Source organism: Medicago truncatula, chromosome 2 (genome assembly GCF_003473485.1).
Source record: "Medicago truncatula cultivar Jemalong A17 chromosome 2, MtrunA17r5.0-ANR, whole genome shotgun sequence".
Taxonomy (NCBI): Eukaryota; Viridiplantae; Streptophyta; class Magnoliopsida; order Fabales; family Fabaceae; genus Medicago; species Medicago truncatula.
In genome coordinates, this window is record NC_053043.1 from 47,974,275 (window position 1) to 48,001,570 (window position 27,296).

At 34.0% G+C, this 27,296-nt stretch overlaps 3 protein-coding genes across 4 annotated transcripts; 2 read left to right on the top strand and 1 right to left on the bottom strand.

Moving 5' to 3' along the window:
* Nucleotides 1–2,104: 2,104 nt before the first annotated feature.
* Nucleotides 2,105–3,572, top strand: LOC11434737 (60S ribosomal protein L18a-2). Its single transcript, NM_001378732.1, has 4 exons — nucleotides 2,105–2,157; nucleotides 2,244–2,359; nucleotides 2,442–2,505; nucleotides 3,128–3,572. The coding sequence occupies exons 1-4, from the start codon at nucleotides 2,143–2,145 to the stop codon at nucleotides 3,467–3,469; spliced, it is 537 nt and encodes a 178-aa protein (NP_001365661.1). The 5' UTR covers nucleotides 2,105–2,142; the 3' UTR covers nucleotides 3,470–3,572.
* Nucleotides 3,573–5,109: 1,537 nt separating this feature from the next.
* On the bottom strand, nucleotides 5,110–9,595 carry LOC11441958 (proteasome subunit beta type-1). Its single transcript, XM_003597386.4, has 8 exons — nucleotides 9,436–9,595; nucleotides 8,245–8,302; nucleotides 8,018–8,125; nucleotides 7,731–7,812; nucleotides 6,116–6,245; nucleotides 5,890–6,032; nucleotides 5,708–5,794; nucleotides 5,110–5,483 (listed from the first exon to the last, which is right to left on the bottom strand). Exons 2-8 carry the CDS (start codon nucleotides 8,289–8,291, stop codon nucleotides 5,409–5,411), a joined length of 672 nt encoding a protein of 223 aa, XP_003597434.2. The 5' UTR covers nucleotides 8,292–8,302; nucleotides 9,436–9,595; the 3' UTR covers nucleotides 5,110–5,408.
* A 3,729-nt stretch (nucleotides 9,596–13,324) lies between these two features.
* Nucleotides 13,325–26,178, top strand: LOC11431418 (xanthine dehydrogenase 1). Of its 2 annotated transcripts, XM_013609977.3 has the most exons (15): nucleotides 13,325–13,450; nucleotides 13,635–13,752; nucleotides 14,458–14,557; nucleotides 14,663–14,771; nucleotides 14,896–16,380; nucleotides 17,397–17,639; nucleotides 18,458–18,772; nucleotides 19,537–19,776; nucleotides 20,264–20,548; nucleotides 20,666–20,887; nucleotides 21,808–21,969; nucleotides 23,142–23,276; nucleotides 24,680–24,916; nucleotides 25,414–25,587; nucleotides 25,782–26,178. In XM_013609977.3, exons 1-15 carry the CDS (start codon nucleotides 13,448–13,450, stop codon nucleotides 26,022–26,024), a joined length of 4,071 nt encoding a protein of 1,356 aa, XP_013465431.1. In that variant the 5' UTR covers nucleotides 13,325–13,447; the 3' UTR covers nucleotides 26,025–26,178. The 2 variants fall into 2 exon arrangements, with proteins under 2 accessions (XP_013465431.1, XP_003597436.2); XM_003597388.4 differs by lacking the exon at nucleotides 13,325–13,450 and having other exon boundaries at nucleotides 13,504–13,752.
* The last annotated feature ends 1,118 nt before the right edge of the window (nucleotides 26,179–27,296 follow it).

Here is a 27,296-nt window from a genome sequence, read left to right on the forward strand (position 1 = left end):
TCTCTTGCAAACTCTAAGCCAAGTTTCAAAGCCATAGCCTCTGCTATGTCTGAATCCGGCAAAACCAATTTCTTACAGCATGAAAGGATGGGAATGATCTATTCCCAACGGTTATCACAAGTTTTTTTTTTTTTAAAGTTCATTTTTACCCTTAAATAACCACAAAGCATATCCATAAGCACCATGTGTTTTTATTTCTGCAATTAAAAACTCTTGTTTTATAAGCTTAAGCAATTTTTATTACATGATTTTGTTGATCAAACGTTGATAGATAGTGTAGTTATTTATTTATGAATCAAAGTATTTCTTAAAAAAAGACTAATGGTATTAGAACAATAAAACTTATGATATTTTGATCGCTTTAATAAAAAAGTAGACATAGATAAAATGATGTATGATAAACTAAAATTGCCAAACACATTAGTTTGTTTATATTGTCTTGCAATGACCAATAATTTATTCAGAAAAAAAAATACAATGGCCAATAATTATTTAGAAAAATTAGCAAATTTAATTCATCATCAAACACTTTTTCCAAACTTTCTCGAGAATAATATTTCCACTATTATTTTTTCAGCATTAGAGGCTTCCTCGTACACTTTTGTGGCTTCTAGGGCACAGTCTTGGGTGTTATAAGATCATATTTTGAGAGACAGTGGGTTATATGGCATGGACTCGGATTTTGATAATGCTTTTGATGGTCTTCATAGTACGATTCCATATTTTGATGTTAGCATTTTTACTAACAAAGACACTGTCCCTCCTAAAACACAACATATTTTGGCGAGTGCTCTTTTTAGTAAAAGTGTCCAGGATATGGAAGTCAAGTTTGACATGACCACGGGGCAGAAGGCGATTTTTGAATGTTTGCAAGCAGCACATGCTCAGAATTTTCTTCTAGCTATCCCGATTGATGGGTTAGGTCAGCATATGTCACCAGTGGAGTATCGTACTATCCTTAGATATCGTCTTATGATTCCACTATTTCCTATTGATGAGGTGTGCTCTGTTTGTCGTAAGTCGTGTCTGGATACTTTTGGGGAGCATGCCATTCATTGTAAGGAGCTTCCCGGCTTTAAGTACAGACGTGACTTTGTTAGGGATGTTCTTTTTGATATATTCATACGGGCGGGAATATCAGTGAAGAAGGAGGCACCTGTGAACTTCCTGACTGACCCACTAGATAGAAGATCAACACTCAGGCCTGCGGATGTTATGGTGTACAGATGGGTAGGTGGAAAACATGCTTGTGTAGACTTGACTGAGATTTCACGACTTGTGGGATTAGGTGTCGGACCTTTTATCGTAGGACAGGCAGCCTTAAAAGCTGCGTCAAGCAAAGTGGTCAAACATGAGAAAGCATGTTCTGACAATCAACATGCTTTTATACCATTTGCTTTTGACACTTTCGGGTTCCTAGCACCAGAGGCTGTTGACCTTCTACATAGAGTTCAAAAGGTCATGCATAACAATGTCATGTCTCCCAGGTCCATGAATGTTGTGTTTACGAGGATTGGTTTTGCCACCAAAAAGATCTAGCGGCGCAACTTGTTGCCCGCTTGCTTTCTATTCAAGTGTAAATAATGGTTTATATAAATATATAACTCAATTATAGTAAAAAAAAAAAAATATCTATACAATCCTGAGAATACATTTTGATTCTATGAATCAAACACCTCTTAAATGAATGAATAATGATATTTGTACAACTCTTTGATACAACTTTTACGACAACTTTGGTTTTCTCATATTTGATTGGTCAAAAATAATAGAGAGAGAAAAAGGAAGAGAGAGAATAAGAAGATAATGTGAGTATGAGAGAGAAAGTTGTCAAAAAGTTGTTAAAAAAATGATTGTACAAATATCATTTCTCAATTATAACAACTAAAAATATATTTAACAATTTTTTTTGAGTGTCACATAAGTCACATCGAGTGTCAAACAATATTATATATATTTTTATTTTTAAAAACAATTATAAAAATAAACTTACATAAATGGGCTTATTTTTACATGAAAGTGTGACCCGCTTCAATCGGGTCGAACTAAATGGGTCAATAAGGTCCACCATTGATTAGGGTTTTCTACATGTAAATGCTGCTTCATTCATTCACCTTCACACAAAACTACAATCTGCGGAAAATGGTTAACGCTAAGGTTGGTTAATAAATCGTTTAATTTTCTTCATCAGTTATCTTTTTTTGTGTTAATTGTAACACGGTTATGAATTTTTGTTTCCACAGTTTCACCAGTACCAGGTTGTCGGAAGAGCACTTCCCACCGAAAAGGATGAACATCCCAAGATTTATCGCATGAAACTTTGGGCAACCAACGAGGTTCGTGCCAAATCCAAGTTCTGGTAAGTTCCTTATTTATTATTAACAAATTTGTGTGAGTGATTAACCCTTTAATTGTGTTTTTAATAATGTTAATTGTTGTAGGTATTTCTTGAGGAAGTTGAAGAAGGTTAAGAAAAGTAATGGACAAGTTTTGGCTATCAATGAGGTATGCACATTTATTTATTCTACCTGTTAATTCAAATTTTATACTAGGATTGTAGTTAAGCTAGATTTATACTTATCAACAGCTTATTTGTATTTATCGACTCGTAGAAGCACTTGTTTGGTATTTTGTGATTCTAAATAGAACAATTGATATGACATTTCGATGATTTTAACTGTGATTTTGATTAGCATTCCATGATAGCATATAAAAACATCTGTTTTGATTAGTGCTGGTATAAAATTTGCTCTGTTTAGTTGTTTTGTTTTGAGAAGTCATTGACTAAACATTTGAGTCTAAGCTGTTTTGATTGAAGACGAATTATGTCAAAATCCAAACATAGGTAACCTGTTGTTGTGACATGTCTTTTTAAGGGATTTTGCCAGTTTTTTCCTTCAAACTGTATGCCTATCTTAAGTATTTCAGGTAGGGTTTTAGCATGAAACCAGTGACTAACCTGAAAAATTATGCTCATTTTTTTTCCGCATATTGTTTCAATTATGCTAGGAAAAGTAAGGCTAATTGTGATGAAAGAATACCTGGAGTTGGATTTTTAGTTATTATTTTACCTTCAATTGCAGTCTTTTTGGACATAGGGGTTTATGGTACCTCTTTTTAATTGCAGATCTTTGAGAAAAATCCTACCAAGATTAAGAACTACGGAATTTGGCTGCGTTATCAGAGTCGTACTGGTTATCACAATATGTACAAGGAATACCGTGATACTACTCTAAACGGTGCTGTGGAGACAATGTACAACGAAATGGCATCTCGTCATAGGGTCAGATTTCCTTGCATCCAGATCATTAAGACGGCCACCATCCCAGCTAATCTGTGCAAAAGGGAGAGCACTAAGCAGTTCCACAATTCCAAAATCAAGTTCCCCTTGGTGTACAAGAAGATTAGGCCTCCTACTAGGAGCCTAAAAACAACCTACAAAGCAAAGAAGCCCAACCTGTTTATGTGATTCAGTGAATCACATTTCCCTTCTCATATTCTAGTTGCTTGATTTATCAGTTTGTACTTTAAGAGCTTTCTGTCGTTTTTTAACAAACTCCATTACCAGCAAACTCAGACAGCATTTGCATTTTTCCTAGTTTGTTATTTATCAAGAATTTCGTTACATCTTTTTGTTATGCTGCTATTTATTTTTCTCTTTTTGATGTACCGGTACAAGCTTGGTTTTGAATTTAGTGAACTTTTTGTTTTGAAGGAGGGTTTTTCTATTGTTTGTGCACTCTTATTGCTGGAAAAAAGTAATTTCAGATGCTCATAGCTAATGAGCTAGGTTTTGCGAAAGCTGAGCTGATGAACGAAGCTGTGATGGTAATTGTGTCCAACCTTCTAGCTCATTCATTGTTGTTTGGAGTTTGGACTATTGTTTTTCATGAACTTATTTTGAAAAATCAGTTTGTTCTCGAAAGAACTGAATGCAAGCAATGCATAGTGAGTGCATACAGTTTTCTAGAGTACAAATGTACTTTAAGCAGTATCAGTTTGCCAAGCATGATTGGAAATATGCCCTAATTTGGATTCTCTCCTTTGCCACATTATATCTATCTCTCTAATTTTAGAGAGAGATCAAGAGAGAGAAAATAACAAAAAATAAGACCAAGGGAGAGAGATAGACAGAAAATAACAAAAAATAAGATCAAGGGAGAGAGAGATAGACACAACTTGGTGCAGGAGGGAGGATCAAGGAAGAAGAGGATCCAAAGTGAAAATGTCCTAATTTTGCAATTTTTTAATAGCAATGTTAGTAGTTACTCAATTCGTCTCATTTTAAATGTCACTTTGCGAATTTTTATCTTTCTCAAAATAATTGACACGTGTTAAGGATTCCTTGGTAAATATTTATTGAAAAATATTAAGTTTTTAAGAAACAATTTAAAAAAAAATCATGGCTAAATTGGTGGTTATAATTTAAAAAAAAAAAAAAGACTATAAATTTTTCATGGAAATGTACATTACATTTCCACCTTATTATGAAAATAAATTCATTGGAATAATGGAGGTTATGAGAAGTTATTCATTTCTTAGAACCTTTATACCGAGGAATAATTTTTTTCAATCTTGAAACAAATACAGGTGTAGACATTACCTAGCCATGTATTCCAAGGAATATAATTCTTAAACATGAAACAAACACTCCCTTAATCTCTTTTGTGTATCACTTGTATCTTGCGTGTCCTATATAATTGTTCCAGTTCCTTTTTAATGTTTTATGTTTGACTAAGCATCAAAAATTTATTAACAATTTGGCAATTGTAGTAAAATGATTATCCTTTGCCATTTTAAATTTATACACACAGCATATTAAATTCTGTTTAGGTTAGCCTAGTTTTGCATAGCCGGTCCCAACCAGGCAGTCAACAGTCAAAACTTTTTTGAATCTGAAATGAATTCAAATTAAGGATTGTACAATAGTTATAGTTATTATCTAGAAATGAAATCTATGATACTACCTTTTCAACACTTCCTCTAAATATTAAATCACGTGGATTCATTATTTCGGATACGGTCCCTTAGAAATTTTCGAGACACGCATAGCGTTGGAAAAAATGTCCATGACAATTGGTAGCACTCCTGATTGCATATTACTCACACTACTGCAAAGCTATAGTTGGTTTCATTTGGGATAACATTAATATAACAAAATATTTAGGCTATTCATTTTTCAACACAATAGACTTGAATAAAGTTAAGAAATGGATAACATCCGATGCAAATATAAAAGTAAAAGCGCAGTCTAGTTACAATGTGAGCAGACTAGCAATAGCTCAAATTGGAAAGCATTCCTCGGTTTGGCTTAGGGGGCAAATCGTAGACCACATTCAGAATTTAGGAGCACCTCCAAACATTCTCAGAACAAGTCTATCATGAACATACACTCCTCTGTAAAAGCATCAGTCTTTCCTTAGGTCCATGAACTCACGATGAATACCACCAGCATTTAGGATGACAATTTCAACCTTATCCCCCTGTAAAAACATACACCCAAAGCAAGTTTAAAGCTTGTCCTAATGCAAAATGACAATTATGTAAAAGGACCACAATTTTCTGCAGTCGAAATGACCCTGCATTCACAGTCACGAGATTTTAACCGCCTGATCTTAATGTGGATTGATTAAGATTAGACGATCCAATTCTGCAAGTGTGAATGTGTGATGGCAGACAATCCATTTTCATACATAAACAAACTTACAGTGTATATATCTCTCTCAGTTGCAGATGCAAAAACAGTTTTGACCAGATCAACTGCTTCTGCTTCGGACAGTGGAGTAACGGCATCCTGCAATAAATCATATTTTAATGTAGAGGGTGTTATTCAGAAATAATTTAAAGCGCCAAAATACTTCAAGAAAAACACCAATTCAAGAACTTCACCTGGGCAGGTAAGAGGAGTGGGCTGGGGGACTTCAGTTGGTTATCAAGAAACGGCATAATGAGAGTGGAGCCAGAACCCTGAGAGCTATATCCCACCCTCTCATAGGAACCAACAGCATCATAAGTGAAGACGCATCCCTTTCCTATTTTAGGTTTAAGTTGAAGTCAGAGCAAGCAAATACAAAAATGGGACACGAACAAGTATAGAAAGTTAGAAATAGCTCACCTTCACTGTCAAGGCCACCCAACACATTGAAAGAATAGTAAGGAAAGAAGCGTTTGTAATAAAGTGTGTTTGAAAGCAATTGAGCCATTGCAGGACAGCTCATCTGTTTGTTGTGTTGATGCTGATAAGTCTGCATTCAGAATCAATAGTGTCATTTCAATTACAAGCTTCAATTATTTGTCAAGGTAATATTCAAAACAAAGGAAGCATGGAAGGTACATAACTGTTTGTGAGTCAAACACCACAATTTCAAACTAACATCTAACAACGTAATTGATAAGGTTATATACTTTGATAAAAGAGTAAAAACTTTAATAATTGATGCAATGCAATTAGCATCAGCAAATCAATTAAGCACAGTATTCCAGAAACATTGACATTCCAAGGCATGTCATGTTACTAAGTAGTAATATTTCCAAATAAGATATACAGACTCAGGAAAGTCCAATAGCAAGAGTAAATCTTGACAGAACACTTGGCCAGTTTTTACTCTCCCCTCAATCCTGCTTTATCATTTCTTTACAATTTTGGATATACAAATATATATGGAGAGAAGAACGGAACTTGGTGTCAAAAAGACGATAATAATACAATTTACACAGCAGATGATGATTATGCAAAACAAATAAAATTAGGAGTATAAACTTCTATAAATGTGGGCTTAACTCAATAACTTCTACATAGAAAAGATGGCAAGGATCGTGGACATGTTTAAAGGAACTTATAGAAAAATTAGAAAAGAGGGGTGACAAAAATAGTCCAATAAGTATAGGTAAAAGCAGACCAACAAAAATAATAGTGCAGAACATCAAAATAAATATAGAGGTGAATGGTTGATCTCAATCCTTACAACTCAATACATGACATGCATTATGTTAGGAACCCAAGAGCTGAATGGAATAGAAAGAACCACTAAATTAAGAAAATAAGAAAGACCAGGAGATAATCTCTCCTCCAAGAGTTTCCCCTTTGCATTAGAGTTGCTACTTCATTCACAAACTTTACGATACTCAGAAGATACTCTCTACCCTTTGTGTTCTCCTAATTTATACACATACTCTCTAACTAATCCAAATAACTTTGTAACTAACTATAGCAACTCTTAACTAATTTAATTAGCCATTATTATATATCGTAACACATTATGTCATGATGGGTGTCAATTAATCAATTTATCTAATTCTATATACCGAGAAAAGAGGTTTTCGGTTACCATGGCAGTCTATAAATAAACCATCAAATGCTCAACACTGCTTTTGTATAACTAAGAATATTGAGTTTAGTTTATTATCAGAATATCTGAAACCCACATCAAAGCAACATTTAACCCTAGAGGAATACTCAGAGTTTATTCTTCTGTGGTTCTAAATCAGTGCTGTTAACAAATAGAGGTTAAAAGGAATTTGCAACTGAATAAATTTCTTCTAAACTTCCTTACTCAACTAGAAAATACTTCCAACAAGTGATCAACATAGCGAAGCATACAAACAGAACAAAAACACAAGGAAATTAAACAAAGAAAGTTTCTCACATCCATCCTGTTTCCTGAATATGTTTACAATCTAAATAGTATTATTTATATATCTGTTACAAGGATTGAGATTATTAGACTCACCAAATGCCTAGCAGACAAAACCTTCTGCAAAGCCTTCACATCAGCTTGAAAACCAGAAGAAGCCATCACACATTTCTCAGCTCTGTCGCGAAACAAAACACAAACCTCAAAAACCTAGTTTAGACTTGGGATCTTTTAACAGCATAACACAACTAAAAAAAGAGGCATTTGTCTAATGCTAAAGAAAATTAACACCAACAGAAGTTTTACAATAATAGAAAACCAATTGGGTTTCAGCAATATATATATATATATATATGTGTGTGTGTGTGTGAGAAATAGCTTACAGGTGAGAGATTTTGGAGTAATCGCGAGTGAGGATGTTGTAACCGGTGGACATCCTCGTATCAGCTGCAATCACACAGTAATCCGATCCAGCAATTGCGACACAAGATCTACAAATAATAATAATATTAAAAAGATAGTAATTGAAAAATATTAAAACAAGGAGAGAGAGAGAGAGAGAGAGAGAGAGAGAGAGAGAGAGAGAGAGCGGGAGAGAGAGAGAGATTACCCTCCATTGTTGTCATATGGAGACCAATTAGCGTGTTGTTTAGTCATGGTAAATGGAACTGGAAAACACACAAAAAAAAATGTTAGCAAGAAGATGAAGAATAGTGTAATGGAGATGAGGGTATACAAGGGTGTCACGGGTGATAGGGTATATGTAATTATTGTGACCGTACACAAACCAAACTACCCAAATGATATACAGGATGGTTTGGTTCGGAATGTGGAAAATTGCAATTTTTCCAGAGCTCTATATTGGCTCCAATTATCACAAACCATAATATAACTACAACTGAAAAGTACAAACCAACTTAGCAATCCAAAATACAAATCAGAATTCTTTCAAACACAAACTTAGCACTTCACCAAAAAAAGAGGCAATGAACTTAGCAACTCAAGCCAAATGGTCAAACTAACCAAATCAAGCAAAAAATCAAAGAACAAACTAGCCAAATCAAATAACAATCGAAGATATTCATATCCAGATAAAAATATAGGGAGGGAACCACACAAAAATAACTACCATCATCTCCAACATCCAAGCCATGAGAAAAAAACCAAAAATAAAATTCCCACCCACCCAAGACAACCTAGCTACTTCCCCCAAAGAGCAGTCCCACCCTTTGTCCAAAATTTGAATATCATCATCATCCACACATTTCACAGCACCACAAGTATTCATATTGGAAGAAGACAACAAAATTTACAATTTCTGGCTTCTAAGAGTGAAAATGGCACCAACAAGGCAACAAACTTAAACCAGAGACCAACAAACAAACAGCAGCAAAAATAATGGCCTATTTGGATTGGCTTATTTCAGATTTTTTACTGGTATAAGCACTTCAGGGAGAAGTTATAAAAACAGCTAGCTTATTTTCTTAAGCTCACCAAGATAGCTTATGAAAACAGCTTACAGCTTATACGAAAACAACTTAACATCATTTTATCTTTGGTTAAAGAAACAGCTTATACGTAAGTGCTTATAAATAAGCTGCAAATTAAGCTATTCATCCAAACAAGGCCTAAATCTAATTCAAAAGCAATAATCAAACATGAAGGAATCCCAACACATAATCAATGACAACAGAGAAATTATACACAATGTTAGATGAATCGCAACTCATAATCAAATAGAACACAGAAAGATCGAAATTCGCTCAGGAAAAAACAAAACAAAAAAAAATGAAAGTCTCACCACGACGGAGAAAGCTAGGACTGTGGTGGCCGGAAACGATTCGGAACGCGGTGGTTCTGGGTGGTTAGGGTTTGCGATTGAAGCTATTCGCGATTTGAGATTTGTTTCTTACTGCTTCTAATAACTTCACCTTAGTTTCTTTCTTTCCACGTTTTTTTTCTCTCTGCTTTTTTCGGTTTTTGGGCTTGGGGCATATTTTTATAAGGTGATAAATATTTGAGAGTTGTTATCCTTCCACCCCCTTATGTTCTTCAAACCCCACCCTAAATAATTTATTTATTTTTCGTTGCTAAAATTGTCCCTCTAGGAATTAACCAATCCAAACAAAAGCGTTTGGATGAACTGATTCGCACGGAACAATTTAAAAGGCAATTTATCTTCTTCATTGTCATTTACGTTTTTCACAACAAAAAACTTAAAATTTTCGCTAACTTACATTCATCTTCAAAACTCCTGTTTGGATCAGGTTTGCATCTAATAAGTCACATTCGAAAAGTTTTTTGCTCGTTGTCAATAAGAGAGTTAGTATATATGCATTTGTATTTGTAAAATTTGTTTTAAATATTTTAATGGTTCAGTCAGTCTGAACATTATGAAGATTCGTTTTGAATTTGTTGTTCCAAACTGTTACACGACCTAATATTCTTTTCTTCTATTTCAGTGATGGATTGTATACATATTAATCATAATAGATGTGGCACTACTACTTATTTATGTACAAAACGTGGGCATGGAAAGTTTGGGCAACATGCGCAAGTTGTACAATATGAGTTAGTGCGAAAATAGTTAGAGATAATCCCATTACTTATTGCATCATTTCCAATAGTTGTTCAAAATAGAGCAAACTCAATAGAAAAATGCAAGTTGAAGCAACTCAAATCGGGAAAAAAAAAGTGTTTAGTTTGGATGTGTTCATACCAATTTTACACTCAACCACGTGGTTCACCGTCTCTTTGTAGTATTGAATTTATCTACTTTATGATTCTGCTAGGAAGGGGACTCAAGGATGCAAGAGCTATGCTAAGCTGACCACAACTAAAGGATCTATAACCACTATTACGCGCCAATGAAGCTACACAAGGAGAAAAGGGGAGAGTTAGCGAGTCATTTCAATTTTGGAGTCTTCTTGCTTTTGCAACATGGTGCATGCTCTTTCATTTATGGATGGCAACGAGAAGGATACTTTTTTTTTTTTTTAATCAACAAATATTATTAAACTCCATCCCCGCAAGACGCAAGATATGGACGAAACAATATACAAATGGTACCGTATATAGACGGTACACCATAACCACCTGAAAACACCCCTGAAGATAAACCCTCTAAAACACATCACTGCCTAAAACAAACTTAAAAAAAAAACAAGCACGCAATGAGAAGGATACTAATAGCACCTGTCCCCACGGTTTGAAGAAATCACCATAGACGAGCCCCGTGTTGGTAGCAAAAAGTGTTTAATCTCCGTGTTAAATATCCAAACGGAGTTTAATCTCAAGTCCATTTAAGCATTAATAAGATTTCTAATTTAAATACTTTTTTTTCTTTGAAATATACTCCCTTTGTCCCTATATCTAAGCACACTTTTATTAGAAGAAAAGAGTGCTTACATAGGGACGGAGGGAGTAAGTTTTTAGACAAAATAACATGTCACATCAAGTTTGTTTACGCACCACTAACTGTCTTTTAACTCGATCTAGGGTATGTTTGGTAAGTCCACTAAATGAGCTTATAGCTTATAGCTTATAAGTTCGTTTGACAAAAAAAACTCTGTTTGGTAATGGTCTCTTACCACGAGCTTATAAACTATTTTTCAGAAGTTCACGAGCTTATAAACTATTTTTCAGAAGCTATTTCAAGTAGTGTTTGAGCTTATAGCTTATCATTTTTTCTTCAATCTTTACCCTTGCTATTTTCTCTAAAAACCAATTCTACCCCTATAGTTTTAAATAAAATATCTATGATTTGATTAATGCTCACAAATGATCGTTTTTTTTTATTTGAAAAATATTCATTTTTACTATTACATTTTTCTAAGGACATTTAATTGTATATAATTACATTAATTTTTTTCAAAGGACGTAATTTTTTGGCTAAAGTGCACTTTCCCCCCTTAACTTTCAAAAACTATTTGCAATTTTGGCCCCCTAAGTACAGAAACTACAATTTTGGCCCCTTAAGATTTAGCCCCATTGCAATTTTAATCTTTTTGGTCAATTTTGACCGGTCAATGCTACGTGGCACGTGTGTAATTATTTAATTAAAAAAAATAGAAAAACATATTATCATTTTTCAAATTAAATAAATGAAAATGAAATTAAAAAAAATCAGAAATTTTTTATTTAATTTGATGATGGTCATTATGTTATTTGCAATTTTCTTCTCGTTGTGGAGGATCATTATGTTATTTGCAATTTTCTTTGCAGCACTATTCCGGAAGATGGAAGAAGGAAAGCCTATGCTGAAATATTGGAGAAAGCCAAAGCAGAGGAAGAGGCAAGAGTGGAAGCTGAAAAGGAACGCGAAGCTGCTGCAACAACTAAGAAGATGGAAGAAGAGGCACTAAAGCTTTCAAAGCAAGAAGCACAAGCTTCTAATCTAGCTAAAGAAGATTAAGAGAAGGCAAAGGCAACCGACACTTCGATAGAAGACATTTTGAACAAGGCTAAAGCTTTTCGTGCAGGGTTTCAAGGCAAAAGTTAAGCACACAGGTTGCTACAACAAATCAAAATCCTGATGAGGATGAGAAACCAAAGTTGCAACAGACAAAAGGTTTTGGTGCAGGGTTTTCATGGGAAAAGTTCAGCTCACAGGTTGCTACAGCAATCCAAAAGCCTATGAGGATGAGAACCCAAAGGTGCAAGTTGCCACCGTAAGAGGACAGGCGAAGGCTCGGAGTCTCATTCCCAGCAAAGATGGAAGAAGAAGAAGAATAAGGATCAATTGGTGTGCATGGATCTCTCATATGCAGGGTCAATTGTTGTTGTTGTTTTTGAGATTGAGAGGAAGAAGAAATAAAAGATTAAGATTAAGATTTGGATTTTATTTTTAATTTTTTTTCTGATTTTATTTTTATTTTTTTAATTTCATTTTCATTTATTTAATTTGAAAAATGATAATATGCTTTTTTAATTTTTTAATTAAATAATTACACACGTGGCACGCCACGTAGGCATTGACTGGTCAAAATTGATCAAAATGATTAAAATTGCAATGGTGCTAAATTTTAGGGGGTTAAAATTGTAGTTTATGTACTTAGGGGGCCAAAATTGCAAGTTTTTGAAAATTAAGGGGGAAAAAGTGTACTTTAGCCTAATTTTTTTTTTGCTCGGTTAAATTCTTTGCACATAAACTGTGCCCATTATATTAAACTTGCTCGCATCTAGTTTTTTTATTTTTTTTTTCAGAATAACTAACGTCTAGTTTAATTGTTTTTTTTTTTTTTACAAATAGTTTTATTGTTATTTTTTACGTCTATATAATTTACTTTTTTGTTATATTTTATCATTATATTTTTTTTTACAAAGTATACTGAAATGAAAATAAATACTAAAATATAAAATAAAGATATATTAAATTAATAATTGAAATTAGCAAAATGTTAAATACTTTAATATTAATAGATGCTAATTTTGTTATAAATTAAGAATGTCATTTTATATTTATAAGATAATTGAATCATTAATTTTACCAAACATTTCAATTAACTTATCAGCTATAAATTATTAGTCATCAATCATAAATTAATAACTATAAGTTATCAAATATCAATCATCAGCTATAAGTTATAAACTATCAGCGGCCCAACCCAACCGCCCTTGCTTTTCATTAGCTTTATTTCAAGAGTTATGATTGGATTTGAATATAAAATTATTTTATCGTTAAGTATTAGTTTATGATATCTTTGAGATCGAATAGATGAGTCTGAGACAGCTCTGACTAGAGACTTGGATTAAATAAAGTAAGAGTTTCAAGATACCTTCCCAGCTGGCTTATTTCGTCTTCATCGGAAAATATGGTAACTAATTCATTACTCTAAAAAAAGAAACTTTATCCCAACAAATCACAACAATTCATTTTTTTTCTACTTTTCTCGTCTATCATAATCATATATTATTATTATTTTAAGAATTAGAATCATAATAGAAGGTTTTGTTTCGTTGAATTGAATTTGCGTTCTCTGAAAAATGGGATCATTGAAGAAGATGGATTCTGTTGAGCGAGATTTGAAGAACGATTCTCCAATATTATACGTTAACGGAATTCGTAGAGTTTTGCCTCATGACTTAGCTCATTTCACTCTACTTGAATATCTCAGAGGTATATTATTATACTCAATTTTCACGTGTTTGGATGGACTTGTTTGAGATTATCTACTGATATAAGCACTTACCACTTGTGAGACTCTTTGGAAGAGCATATAGAAACAACTTATAACGAGTATGTTTGAATTAACTTATTTGAGTTTATCGGCTGATATAAAACACCTGGGAGACTGTTTAAGAGAACTTATTAGATGATCATAAGTTGTTTTCAACATTTTTCCATAAGATCATGATAGTTTATGAAAATAGCTTATACAGAAACAATTTTGCTTTATTTTATCGTGTGTAATAGAAATAGTATATTTATAAGCAATTACATGATAAGCGCTTGTGCTATAAGCTGCAAAGTAAGTTGTTTATCCAAACAGGACTATGTCCATAAGCTATTTTCAGCTTATTTTTATAAGCTAGCTGTTAAAACAGTTCATTAGTAAGATGACAAATTATTATTATTTTATATTGTTGTAGAAATAATTGATACATAAGCACTTATGCTATATGTGCTTAATAAGACCAATTTTTAGCTTAAGTTAAAGTCATTTGGTTCATGAACCAAGTTCAGCGAGTTAATCTGTAAGCACTTCACGATTTAATTGAAATTTTGTTTTTTCTTGTGTACTTAATTTTGATTTGTCGATTTAAATGGTTTCCTTTGTGAAGCTAAACTGATTATAGTTTTCCACTCTATTTGGTATAAAAGATATAGGTCTGACTGGGACTAAACTAGGCTGCGGTGAAGGTGGTTGTGGAGCTTGTACTGTTATGGTTTCTCATTATGATACAAATTTGAGGAAAACCTTGTGAGTTTTTCTTTCTCATACTGTGTGCTCCTACTACTTTTGAAATGATTTGTTCTTGTATCCTAACATAAGGCTTACGATTTTAGTTTGAAAATATTCTTTCAGACACTATGCTATCAATGCTTGCTTAGCACCTCTATATTCTGTTGAAGGGATGCATGTGATTACAGTCGAGGGACTTGGAAGCTGCAGGCTTGGATTGCACCCTATCCAGGTGATTGTTTACGACATATTTTATTATTTATTGGCTTTGGTTATTATCTTTCGTGTTATTTTGAATTGATATTTATCAATCAATACTCTTTAGTCTTTACTTATTAGTGTGATATCATTTTCAGGAGTCTCTTGCTCGTACTCACGGTTCACAATGTGGATTTTGTACACCTGGTTTTGTCATGTCAATGTATGCGTTATTGCGGTCAAGTCAAACACCACCTAGTGAAGAACAAATTGAAGCATGCCTTGCTGGAAATTTATGCCGATGCACGGGTTACAGAGCAATACTGGATGCATTCCGGGTCTTTGCCAAAACTAATAATATGTTATATACCGGCGTTTCTTCAACGGGCCTTCAAGAAGGCCAGTCTGTTTGCCCATCAACCGGGAAACCCTGTTCATGCAACTTAGACAGTGTAAATGATAAATGTGTAGAAAGTGTTGATAGACATAAACCTACTTCCTATAATGAAGTAGACGGGACCAAATATACAGAAAAGGAGCTTATTTTTCCTCCTGAGCTGTTGTTAAGGAAACCAACCTTCTTAAATTTGACTGGATTTGGAGGGCTAATGTGGTACCGGCCTTTAACACTTCAACACGTATTGGATTTAAAAGCCAAATATCCTGATGCGAAGTTGCTAGTCGGTAATACGGAAGTAGGAATTGAGATGAGATTGAAGAGAATGCAATATCAAGTTCTGGTTTCTGTAATGCATGTGCCAGAACTAAACATTTTGGAAGTTACGGATGATGGCATAGAGATAGGTGCTGCAATGAGATTATCCATTCTCTTGAATTTTTTCAGGAAGGTTGTGACTGAACGAGCTGCTCATGAAACTTCATCTTGTAAAGCCTTTATTGAGCAACTAAAATGGTTTGCTGGATCACAGATAAGAAACGTTTCATCAATTGGTGGAAATATATGTACTGCCAGCCCAATATCAGACTTGAATCCTCTCTGGATGGCAACCAGAGCAAAGTTTCGAATTATTGACTCAAAAGGGAACATCAAGACAGTACCAGCAGAAAATTTCTTCCTGGGTTATCGCAAGGTGGATTTGGCATCTGATGAAATTCTTCTGTCAGTATTCTTGCCATGGAATAGGACCTTTGAGTTTGTAAAAGAATTTAAACAGTCCCATAGAAGGGATGATGATATCGCAATTGTAAATGCGGGTATTCGTGTTCATCTTAAGGAACATAGTGAAAACTGGGTTGTTGCTGATGCATCAATTGTTTATGGTGGGGTAGCACCATGTTCACTTTCTGCCATAAAAACTAAGGAATTTCTCATTGGAAAGATTTGGGACCAAGACATGTTGCAAAATGCATTGAAAATTCTGCAAAAGGATATAGTACTTAAGGAAGATGCTCCTGGTGGAATGGTAGAGTTCCGGAAATCTTTGACTCTGAGTTTCTTTTTTAAATTTTTTCTATGGGTGTCTCATCAAATGGATGGCATCAAAGAGTCTATACCAACATCCCATCTATCTGCAGTGCACTCAGTCCACCGGCCACCAGCTACAGGATCTCAGGACTATGAAATCATGAAGCACGGGACATCTGTCGGTTTTCCCGAGGTTCATCAATCTTCAAGACTTCAGGTTCGTTGAACTTATAATGTAAATTCATGTCGCAAATTTAACAATTATGCATTCATCTATAGATTTGTTAGTGTTCTACTCACTCAAGCATGCTTGTATCTTCTTTTCTACTGCTTCTCTTGTTGTTTAACTTTAAAAAAAATGACATTATGAAGGACTAGATCATTATACTTATCTCTGTTGCGGAATTTCTAACTATAAAAAGTCAGATGTTAAACATGAGATGCATCCCAATGAATCCTGTATTGTCTATTGTTCCCACTAATCAAACGAAAATAATAACCTCAATGTTGGCTATGTCTGCTTTTTCCCTATAATATTCTTGAATCTTGCGTCAAGGCATGTTACTGACACTGATGTCTTTGAGGGTCATTCAATAACAGACATACATGTTTTTTATACAAAAATAATAAGCTTTGATGCAAAATTCCCTTTTCCATATATGTTCTAATTAGAAGTTATCGGATCCATTTTTTTTTTAAGACTAGAGAGAGAATGAAATGCGAATATTATTTGATTATATTTGAGTACAAGCAGAAAGGCTGTTATTTAGATACACGATAATCAAGCAAAGGGAGATGAAATATCCTAATTATAGGCTATCCTAAAGATGTGTTCAGAAAATAGAAAAAGGAAAGAGTGAAATACTCTATCCTAAAATAGTGTTATTTACATATTTACAACATACCATCTCAAGCTGGTGAATGGATGTTCAACATTCCCGGCTTGCAAGAAGCTGATAAAATTGCTCCGTGCAAAAGGTCTTAACTAGTACATTTACTAGCCGATGTTCAGAAGGAACACATGATATATTAATTTAGTCTTTCATAGGTTTGTTTCTTGTTGTATATATTAATTGCTTGCATCCTTTGTTACCTCCTCTTTCTCTCTGCCATGTTTTCAATTGTTATTCTCTATCTTTCTGTTATGTTTGGCTTACTTGGTCTCTTTAGAAAATTATGTTCTTTTCTATTTAGTAAAATGTTGGCTTCATGATTCTTACAACTTACATTCAGGTTACAGGAGAAGCATTATATGCCGACGACACACCAATGCCTCCAAATGGCTTGCATGCTGCCTTAGTTTTGAGTAGAAAACCCCATGCCCGAATACTTTCAATTGATGATTCAGTGGCCAGGTCTTCACCTGGATTTGTGGGCTTGTTTCTAGCCAAAGATATACCAGGCGATAATATGATTGGAGCAGTTGTTGCTGATGAGGAGCTTTTTGCCGTAGAATATATCACTTGCGTGGGTCAGGTATCTAGCTCACTGAATATTCTCTCACTTGTGATCTGTTTTTATTTTTTTTTATTTTATAATTTTGAGCTTAAAGGGAATGGAGTTCTCCTGCTTCCTTTGTGTGGCATTTGCAGTTTGTGCCCGTTCTTAACTGACGGTGTCATGTTATGAAATGAAGATCTTCAAAGTCCCTTGCAAAACAGAAGAAAATTATGATATGCAATGCATTAGATGTAAATATATATTGTGCACATGCATGAATTAGACTTGTAGTGCATACTATAGCTAGTGAGGAGACTTGTATTATTTTGGTATACAACACTTTACGATCTACATATTAGAGTTTTAATTCAGCATTATGTAAAGAAGACTAGTACGTTTCTACTTCTCCTTATTCAAGACCCACGCCTCTTCATGCATTGACTTTTATTCTCACACTTTTCATTATTCTCTATTGTACCCTGTAAGCCTTGCCTGCAATTCTTTTCACACAAGTATACTGTAATAAAATCGGGTTGCTGAACAGAGTTGGAGCCTCTAGAATATTCTACAATGATATTATCAGCTCATAATACAATAAATTGTAGTTCCAGATTTCATATAGTATCATGATGGTTTTCCCAATTCACCGTGTCTACCTGTTCTCAATCACTCTGAATGCCCACTTAGCCTTTTACTATTAATTGTCTTTCACTTCCGGCATATTTATGAACAAATCTTGAAGTTGAATTTGGTGGATGACCTATAAAGTGTTGGTTATGAATTCTAGTGTAATATGTAGTCTTGTATTAGCCTTTTGCTGTTATTAGTTCATTGGTTTTACATGCATTTTCCAGGTAATAGGAGTTGCTGTGGCTGATACTCATGAAAATGCAAAGACAGCAGCAAGAAAAGTTCACGTTGAGTATGAAGAGCTCCCAGCTATCTTGTCAATACAGGATGCCATCAATGCTAGAAGTTTTCATCCCAACACAGAAAAGCACATGAGAAAAGGTGATGTTGATCACTGTTTTCAGTCTGGCAAGTGTGACAGAATAATTGAGGGCGAAGTTCAGATAGGAGGTCAGGAACACTTTTATCTAGAGCCACATGGCAGTTTGGTATGGACAGTGGATGGTGGAAACGAAGTTCATATGATATCATCTACTCAAGTAAGTTACACAATTTTGTAGTGAATGCCTACAATTTATAGTTTATGTATCTTTTGGAAATTGCAGTTTCTTAAATCTTTTGCTTGTTTCATTGTATCGATTGCATTATGGAAATTTCAGCCAAGTATTACTCAACCACTTATTTATTTTTGTATAATTAAGTGTCAAGAACTGCAGATCAGTATAATGATGTTCAAGAATTAACAAATAACAATGGACAATGTTACAGAACCATTATGCCAGCTTTGTCTTTGGCGTAGTTAATACTCCCTCCGTTCCTTTTTAGGTGTCACTTTTGGAGAAATTTTTTGTTCCTATTTAACTGTCACTTTCAAAGTTCAATGCAACATTAAATGTTATTTTACCAATATTGTCCTTAGTTATTTATTGTGGAGAGAGAAATATATGAAATGAGATATTAAATGAATAAGGTCATTACAGTAAAAGTACAGCTTATTGCATCAAAAGTAGTATCAATTGTTGATTGTCTTGGTTTGTGTAAAATGTCAAAATGTGACAATGAAAAAGGAACGGAGGTAGTATTTCTTTGCTACTGCATGTTTTTTTTTATGCTGCCCAACCCTAAGTGGGAAATGGAATTTTCCTTCGAAAAAACCATCTTATAAGGTGGTGGTAACAGGGGCATTTCAAATTGTATTTTATGATGACAATTCCATTGAAAAGGATTCTCAAACTAAGCAACTTGACGTGTTCTCGCTTGGAAGAAATAACTGTGTTGTGATAATATCGTTGTGTTATTGCAGGCCCCACAGAAGCACCAGAAATATATTTCTCATGTTCTTGGTCTTCCCATGTCAAAGGTAGTTTGCAAAACAAAGCGAATTGGTGGTGGATTTGGGGGAAAGGAGACAAGATCAGCTTTTATTGCTGCTGCAGTTTCAGTTCCATCATATCTGTTAAATAGACCAGTGAAAATCATACTGGATCGAGATGTAGACATGATGATAACTGGGCAACGCCATAGTTTTTTAGGGAAGTATAAGGTACTGCTTTATTTACATAAATAGATTTTATTTGTCTATTTCATCCCACATCAATATTTAGTGTAAAACTAAATCCTGTGAATTATTTTCATTTAAATGTCATCTATGTCTAAGAGCTACTGATTCATTCTGTTTGTGCCAGAAATACGAATTTGACAATATCTTGATATTTCTGAGTGATGCTTGAAATGGTGGCATATAATATACAGTTTAGCACCCTACTTTTTCTCATTTTGAAGCCCATTGGCCCTTGTTTTGCTTTCTTAAAACAGAAACCAATGTTTATCCCACTATTTGGTATTGGAATGTTGTAAAAAATAGAATTTGACACAGGAGAAACGGTCAACTTTGTTTTGTTTCTCTCACCCTTGGTTTCTTACATCCCAATGTTCCTGTCCATTGTTTTAGACTTTGGGTGTAGTATTAGCATTGGTTTCTTCATTTTTGATGTGGTTGGGTAATTAATTAGAGGTATTATTTGATTCAGGTTGGATTTACAAATGAAGGGAAGGTGCTTGCGTTGGATCTTGAAATTTATAACAATGCTGGAAATTCACTGGATTTGTCACTTGCTATCCTTGAACGTGCTATGTTTCATTCAGATAATGTGTATGAAATACCAAATGTGAGGATAACGGGAAGGGTTTGCTTCACTAATTTTCCTAGCAATACCGCCTTTCGTGGATTTGGTGGTCCTCAAGGTATGCTTATTACTGAAAACTGGATTCAGAGGATTGCTGTAGAACTCGATATGAGCCCAGAAGTGATAAAGGTAAGATATAAAATTTTGGATTATTGTCAATTTGGAGTTATACATATGAAATTGCACTGTCATCCTACTTGATGTTGGATTTTCTTGTGAATCTTCCTAAACTAAGTTTCCTTTTAGGAAATTAATTTTCAAGGTGAAGGATCCATTTTGCACTATGGCCAGATACTTGAGCACTGCCCTCTATCCCAGCTATGGAATGAACTGAAGTTATCCTGTGACTTTGTGAAGACACGCGAAGAAGTTGACAAATTCAATGCTCACAACCGCTGGAGGAAGCGTGGCATTGCTATGATTCCTACTAAGTTTGGTATATCCTTTACAACAAAGTTTATGAACCAGGTAAATTCTGACTTCCATCATGTTTTGAAAAAAAAGTGATTTGACATGAAATTCATGGATGATTAGAAGGAAGCTTGTCAAGTTTGTTATATATGTTGTTGTGGAGACAATTTTCTGGCATAAGATTGGATAGCTTCTGCAAGGGATAGGTTCAGAGGTTATTTATCTGCTAAAGATGTCTCCAAATTTGGTTTCAATTTTTTTTTATTTGAATTTTAAAACTTTTTCATGTTCACTTGTATACTATTGGTGGTGATTAAGCTTTCCCAGGAAAAGTATTTCATTTTAACTCTTGAGCACTTTACCTGTTAAATAGGTTAACACATTACCATTTAGTGAAGGATTCAAGTATGTTATTCCTCTAAGCACCAATAAATTTTATTAAACCTCTCTTGATGCTAAGAAAGTAAACAAAGATTAAGAATTGTGATCAAGAGTAGGGAAAATTGTAGTATGAAGCAGAAAATATGGGTTGCGGGTTATACATCACTTCACATTTTAAATGATAACATATGCGGCTGAGTCTATCATCTTAAGGGTAAGGGGTTTTATATGCTAAATTAGTTGTATATTACTAAGCTCAACCATTAATAAAAATCCCACGATGCTAGTAATGTGACTAAATACAACAAAATCTGTGTTAAAACAACATAGAATGGAAAGCAAGAAATAACTTGTAAATAAAAAAATTGAAAGAGCTTGATGGGTTAAATGCCACATATATAATCTATTGTTTCAAAAATTCATTTGAGTGGTTGTGTATTGATCTACATTACTTCCTAACTGTGCTTGATATTTTTGAGGTGCTTTTCATTGAAGATTTCATTTCTATTTCATATTCCTATTTTCTTAGTTATGAAATAATTGCATTATTAGAATAGAGATAACATCATGCTTGCATATTTTCTCAACAACTGTAGGCAGGTGCTCTGGTTAATGTTTATACGGATGGAACTGTCTTAGTTACCCATGGGGGTGTGGAAATGGGGCAAGGTTTACATACGAAAGTTGCTCAGATCGCAGCATCAGCTTTCAATATCCCCCTTAGTTCTGTCTTTATATCAGAAACAAGTACTGACAAGGTATTAAGTTATTTTTTAAAAGATATCAAGAACTTGTGAAAATTATATACGTGCGGCTCTCTTCACTTCATAAACATTCATAAATTTTAATAGGATTTAATCTATTTAGGGTCCATTTGAAATGGCTTATTGTTGACTTACTTGAGCTTATCTACTGACATAAGCATGTGACATACATATATGATATATTTACAAATACATGTATTAGTCTTCACGTAATTATTATTGTAAAAAAAAGTCTTCACTTAATTATTTCATTTTCAATATACTTGTATATTAGATTATTATTATAATATACACGACACTAGATTGATTTTTAAAATTTCATGTCTAAATAATAATTTTGCATTATGGAGATTGGTAAATTTTTTAAATAATGACGTGATATATTATGGTATATTATAAAATATTAGTATATTTTTTGTTATGGTTTGACTCTTTAATCATTTCATTTTACAAAAATTATCTAACATCTTATTAGTAGTAACACATCTAAACACTTCAATTTTTGTAAGTGCTTTTCAATGTACAAAAGCAATTAGCTTATTCAATGAAGCACTTATGACATAAGCTCTCATGTTATAGAGTATAAACTATTATTGTATAAGAACTTAAATAAGTTTTCTTTCCAAATGGGGCTTAATGTCTATGACAAAAGATATACACAAGATTTTCTTACGACATGGTTGAAAACACAATTTGTGTGCTGTGTTATTTTTTCTTGGAAATTAGGGTCTGCCAATAATATCAGGTAAATGGTAGTAATACATTATTTCCTTCCCTCCTTCCCATCATTATTATAATAATAATAATTATTTTTTTCTTTAGTTTTTTATGGACTCACTTCCAAAAGAAAAACAGCATATTCAAGGTTTAGGACCCAAAAGTATGGAGAAAAAGCAACATTGGCATAATATCTTTTCATATAAAACTTCATCGAATCTCCACAGTAATTTCAGAAAATAACTAAAGCTTCCAAGACAAGATAAAAAAGATAGTAGGTTTTTTGTAACCTTGTTGATTATATTTTCAAATTGGAGTGTAGTATCATGCAGTGCTTTTCTGTTTCAACTGGATTATCCTTCTTTTTCCCCCTTTTCCCCTTTATTGGATCTGTGCCTATTCTTTCCGATGCTAAGTTGTTTTCATTTCTTCGTGCTTGCTGTAATTAGGTTCCTAATTCTTCTCCAACAGCAGCTTCTGCAAGTTCTGATATGTATGGAGGAGCAGTTTTAGATGCTTGTGAGCAAATAAAGGCACGCATGGAACCTATTGCTTCTCGACATAACTTCGCCTCATTTGCTGAGGTATGCTTGTATTTGCAGTTTTTGTTTCTCAGCCTATTGAGTGATCCGCTCAGAATAAATGAGCAGAAAACCAAATTAATTAATTGTATTACTGAAGTTTCTTTTTTTATTATAAATTTTAGGGAAATGCTAAAGAGTGCCCTTATGGCATTGATTAAGAGGATAAAAATAGAAAGGGTCACGTTAACTTTGCATTGGAAAACATAACATTTTAATTTTTAAGAAGTTGAATGCACGACTTTTGATGCGTATATTTCTATAATAAGTTTCTTAAAGGGCACAAGTTAACATTTGCCAAATAGAAATATTGTATTGGAAAATGATGAAAAGTGATGAATTTAAAAGTTAAAATATTGTTGAATCCAATGCAAACCTACTACTTTTGGTTTCCTTAACAAATGCCCTTAGGGCACTTGTTAGCATAACCCTCAATTTTATACATATGCTGAGAGTTGGCAAGTTGAGAGAAAATTAAGAAGGCATTGAGAATATTCGAATTTCTGCGAAAATAACATTTAGTAAATATTATATATATTTTTCGTTTGAATATATTGGGTTTCATTAAGAATAAAAAAATAGATATGACTCTTTAGTTTGAGGCTTGTGTAAGAAATTACATGTACTATATCCAGGCACGTATCCACCTATAGTGGATTGGAGGCAAATGCCCCCACTAATTTTTCGGTGTTATTTGTTAAATCTTTGATATTTTAATTATTGCCCTCTCTTATAATAATAAATTGCCCACGTTAAATGGAAATTTATACCATTAAAAGAGTTTCTCTCATGAATTTTATAAAATCAATTGTGTAAATGCATTTGAGATAAAATTTTAAATGACATTTACCATACTTTATAAATATAGACACGTGAAAAACAACTTTAATTTGTAGAATTTTTTTTGGACAAAAACTTTAATTTGTAGATGTTAAGGAGTAATTAGTATTTCTAATATATAATATTATAATCTCAAGTATTTTGTCCAACGTTAATGATGTTATTATTTTATCACTTTTGCATTGCTAAATTTTATACATAAATATCTATCATATAAAATTTTGCCCTCGTAAGTCAAGATTTTTGGATCCGTCACTGATATCAGAATGTTATTGATAGGATTTGGATTCTCCAAATTCACTTTAAAGGTGAAAATGAGGAATTACAGTCATGTACATGTATAACAAACTACATTGTTCTTTAAACTTCGACCATTGGTTTTTCAGTTAGCGGTTAACTCCTCATTTTCCCCTCTAAAGTGGGGTATCCCTACTGAAGGTATATGTTGTATAGGTTTGTCAACAAGTTCTAATTACATGTAGCTTTTGTGATTGTCTCCGCTGTTATGAAGTGTCCTGTGGTTGAAAACTACTGAACATGTTTTGTTATGCTTTTGTTGTTTTCAGCTAGTTAATGCATGCTATATGGAGAGAATAGACCTTTCTGCCCATGGATTTTATATTACACCTGATATTAATTTTGATTGGATCACGGGTAAAGGAAATCCTTTTAGCTATTTCACTTATGGGGCTGCATTTGCCGAGGTTGAAATTGACACATTGACCGGAGATTTTCACACTAGGGCGGCAAACATAATTTTAGATCTTGGTTATTCTCTGAACCCAGCGATCGATGTTGGCCAGGTGCTTTTCTTTTACAATTGGACATTATTCTTTTTATTGATTTCCGAATAAGGAAGGAATTTATGAAAGATGGAAAAACAAGAGGATAGGAATTCCATTAATCAAAATGAGGATTTTGAATGAAAAAAACACAAGTTAGTTTACTTATATTCTATATAGTGAATAAATTTTAGCTTTCGTCAATAATTTGATCAGGATAACAATGTCTGTTTGTATGAAGTTATCCTCACTTTTAGAGAATTGTAAAATAATTCTAAAGCTGTACTCCTGGAATTCTTTATTGCCGAATGCTGAATGTTTGGTTTTGGATTCTTGGTTGTATGAACTTTTTTGGTAAAAGATGTTTTCCTGGTTGTAGAATATTCAAAATTCTCAAAAATTTCCTCTGAATTACAAGTTCCCACTTTTATTTTTCCTCCCCTTTTTTTGGAAATCATTTTTTAATATATCAATGCATGATATATTCATGTTTAATTCATTGCTATTTATGTTCACAGATCGAAGGAGCTTTTATTCAAGGTTTGGGTTGGGTTGCTTTAGAAGAACTTAAATGGGGAGATAAAGCACATAAATGGATCCCCTCTGGGTGGCTTAACACTTGTGGACCTGGAGCTTATAAAATTCCTTCTATAAATGATGTTCCCTTGAAATTTAATGTCTCACTTTTGAAGGTATGTTCCCGAACCCTGAACATGTTTCAGTTCTTTTCTTGAGCTGTCACCTGATGAGACAGTGAAGTCATAGGTGTAATCCAAGGCATAATAGTATCGGACTCACATTTTGGTTATTTGACTATCTGTGATGCATACTGAACTTGAAGATAGCTACATATTAACTTTCTATTGTTCTGTAATCTAACATGCAGGGTCATCCAAATGTAAAGGCAATCCATTCGTCTAAAGCAGTTGGTGAGCCTCCGTTTTTCCTAGCATCAGCTGTATTCTTTGCCATCAAGGATGCCATCAGAGCTGCAAGAGCTGAAACAGGGTGCACCGACTGGTTTACTCTTGATAGTCCAGCAACTCCTGAGAGAATTCGGATGGCTTGTTTAGACGAATTTACATCATCTTTTCTTAACTCAGATTTCCATCCCAAACTTAGTGTTTGATACTATTGGAAATAGTTTATTTTAATTATTATTAGTGATTATTTGTATTGGGCCCATTAGTTTATTAGTCTTGCCCATCAAGTTACATTAGCCTATATAAACACATTAGTGATTGTAAATTATTTAGAACTTTAAAATATATTCAGTTTTCACATGGTATCACGAGCTCTCGTTCTTGAGGGTTTCACTTCCGCATAAAAACCCTAGCCGCCTTAATTGCGGTCTAAAACCCTAGCCACCTTAATTGTGGCCTTTTACTGCCTTAATTGCAGAATTTTCCCTTCACTGTGTCTCAATTCACACCCAGCCGTAAACACTCAATCTGTCACTATTCACGCAGCCACATAGCAACGTGTTTTCCCTATTTCCTTTGTGTTTGAAACAACACCGCCACCACCATCCTAATCGCCGGTCCAAAACCGGCCAAAACCCAAATTTTCGCCGCCATCTGACGTCTCACGCGCCACCACGCTTCGGTCAATCTTTCCGCATGTGAACTCCACGCGCCACCCTACAGTTCGCCATTTTCTGCCGTTTTTTGGCAGGTTGTAAATCGGAACATCCTCTTTCCGTTTTGGTCTGAATTTATCTGTCATCAATGGCCGGCTCAGATGAAGAGGTGGTGATCAATAACAAAACTGAAACAACAGATTCCAAATCTCAAGAATTACCAACCATACCCTCATCTTACAGATTACATGAGAAGAATTATTTGAAGTGGTCTCAACTTGTGAAAACCACTTTAAAAGGTAAAGGAAAGGCAAGACATTTAACTGATGATCCTCCTGATGAGAAAAGTCCTACGTTCAAGAAGTGGGATGAGGAAGACTCAGCCATCATGTCTTGGTTATGGAGTTCAATGACTGAAGAAATTAGTGACAATTGCATGTTTCTCGGTACTGCAAAGAATATTTGGAAATCATTAGAAGAGTCTTATTCTAAAGCCAAAGATGCCAAATATATGATGTGAAGGTGAAAACAATGGGTGCTAAACAGGGAAACAAAACTGTTACGCAGTATGCAAATCACCTCAAAACCTTATGGATGGAGCTGGATCAGTACAGAGTTATAAAAGCCAAGTGTTCAGAAGATACACCAACACTCAAGGAGTATATTAAGCAGGATAAAGTCTATGACTTTCTGGTGGGACTCAACCCTGAATATGACCAAGTTAGAGTGCAAATTCTTGGTCAAAAGACGGTACCTGGCATTAATGAGGTAGTGGCTACAGTGAGGAGTGAAGAAAGTAGAAGGGGACTAATGTTGGCAGTC

Bases quoted from the DNA above. Each gene is read 5' to 3' on its own strand.
- LOC11434737 (NM_001378732.1), top strand. The intron at 2,360-2,441 runs GTAAGTTCCTTA...TAATTGTTGTAG, and splicing joins CGTGCCAAATCCAAGTTCTG to GTATTTCTTGAGGAAGTTGA. The intron at 2,506-3,127 runs GTATGCACATTT...TTTTAATTGCAG, and splicing joins AAGTTTTGGCTATCAATGAG to ATCTTTGAGAAAAATCCTAC.
- LOC11441958 (XM_003597386.4), bottom strand. From the start codon at position 8,291: ATGACTAAACAACACGCTAATTGGTCTCCATATGACAACAATGGAGG. The intron at 8,126-8,244 runs GTAATCTCTCTC...TATTATTTGTAG, and splicing joins CCATATGACAACAATGGAGG to ATCTTGTGTCGCAATTGCTG. The intron at 6,246-7,730 runs GTGAGTCTAATA...TTCTGAATGCAG, and splicing joins TTTTGTCTGCTAGGCATTTG to ACTTATCAGCATCAACACAA.
- LOC11431418 (XM_003597388.4), top strand. From the start codon at position 13,620: ATGGGATCATTGAAGAAGATGGATTCTGTTGAGCGAGATTTGAAGAAC. The intron at 19,777-20,263 runs GTACTGCTTTAT...TATTTGATTCAG, and splicing joins GTTTTTTAGGGAAGTATAAG to GTTGGATTTACAAATGAAGG. The intron at 24,917-25,413 runs GTGCTTTTCTTT...TTATGTTCACAG, and splicing joins CAGCGATCGATGTTGGCCAG to ATCGAAGGAGCTTTTATTCA.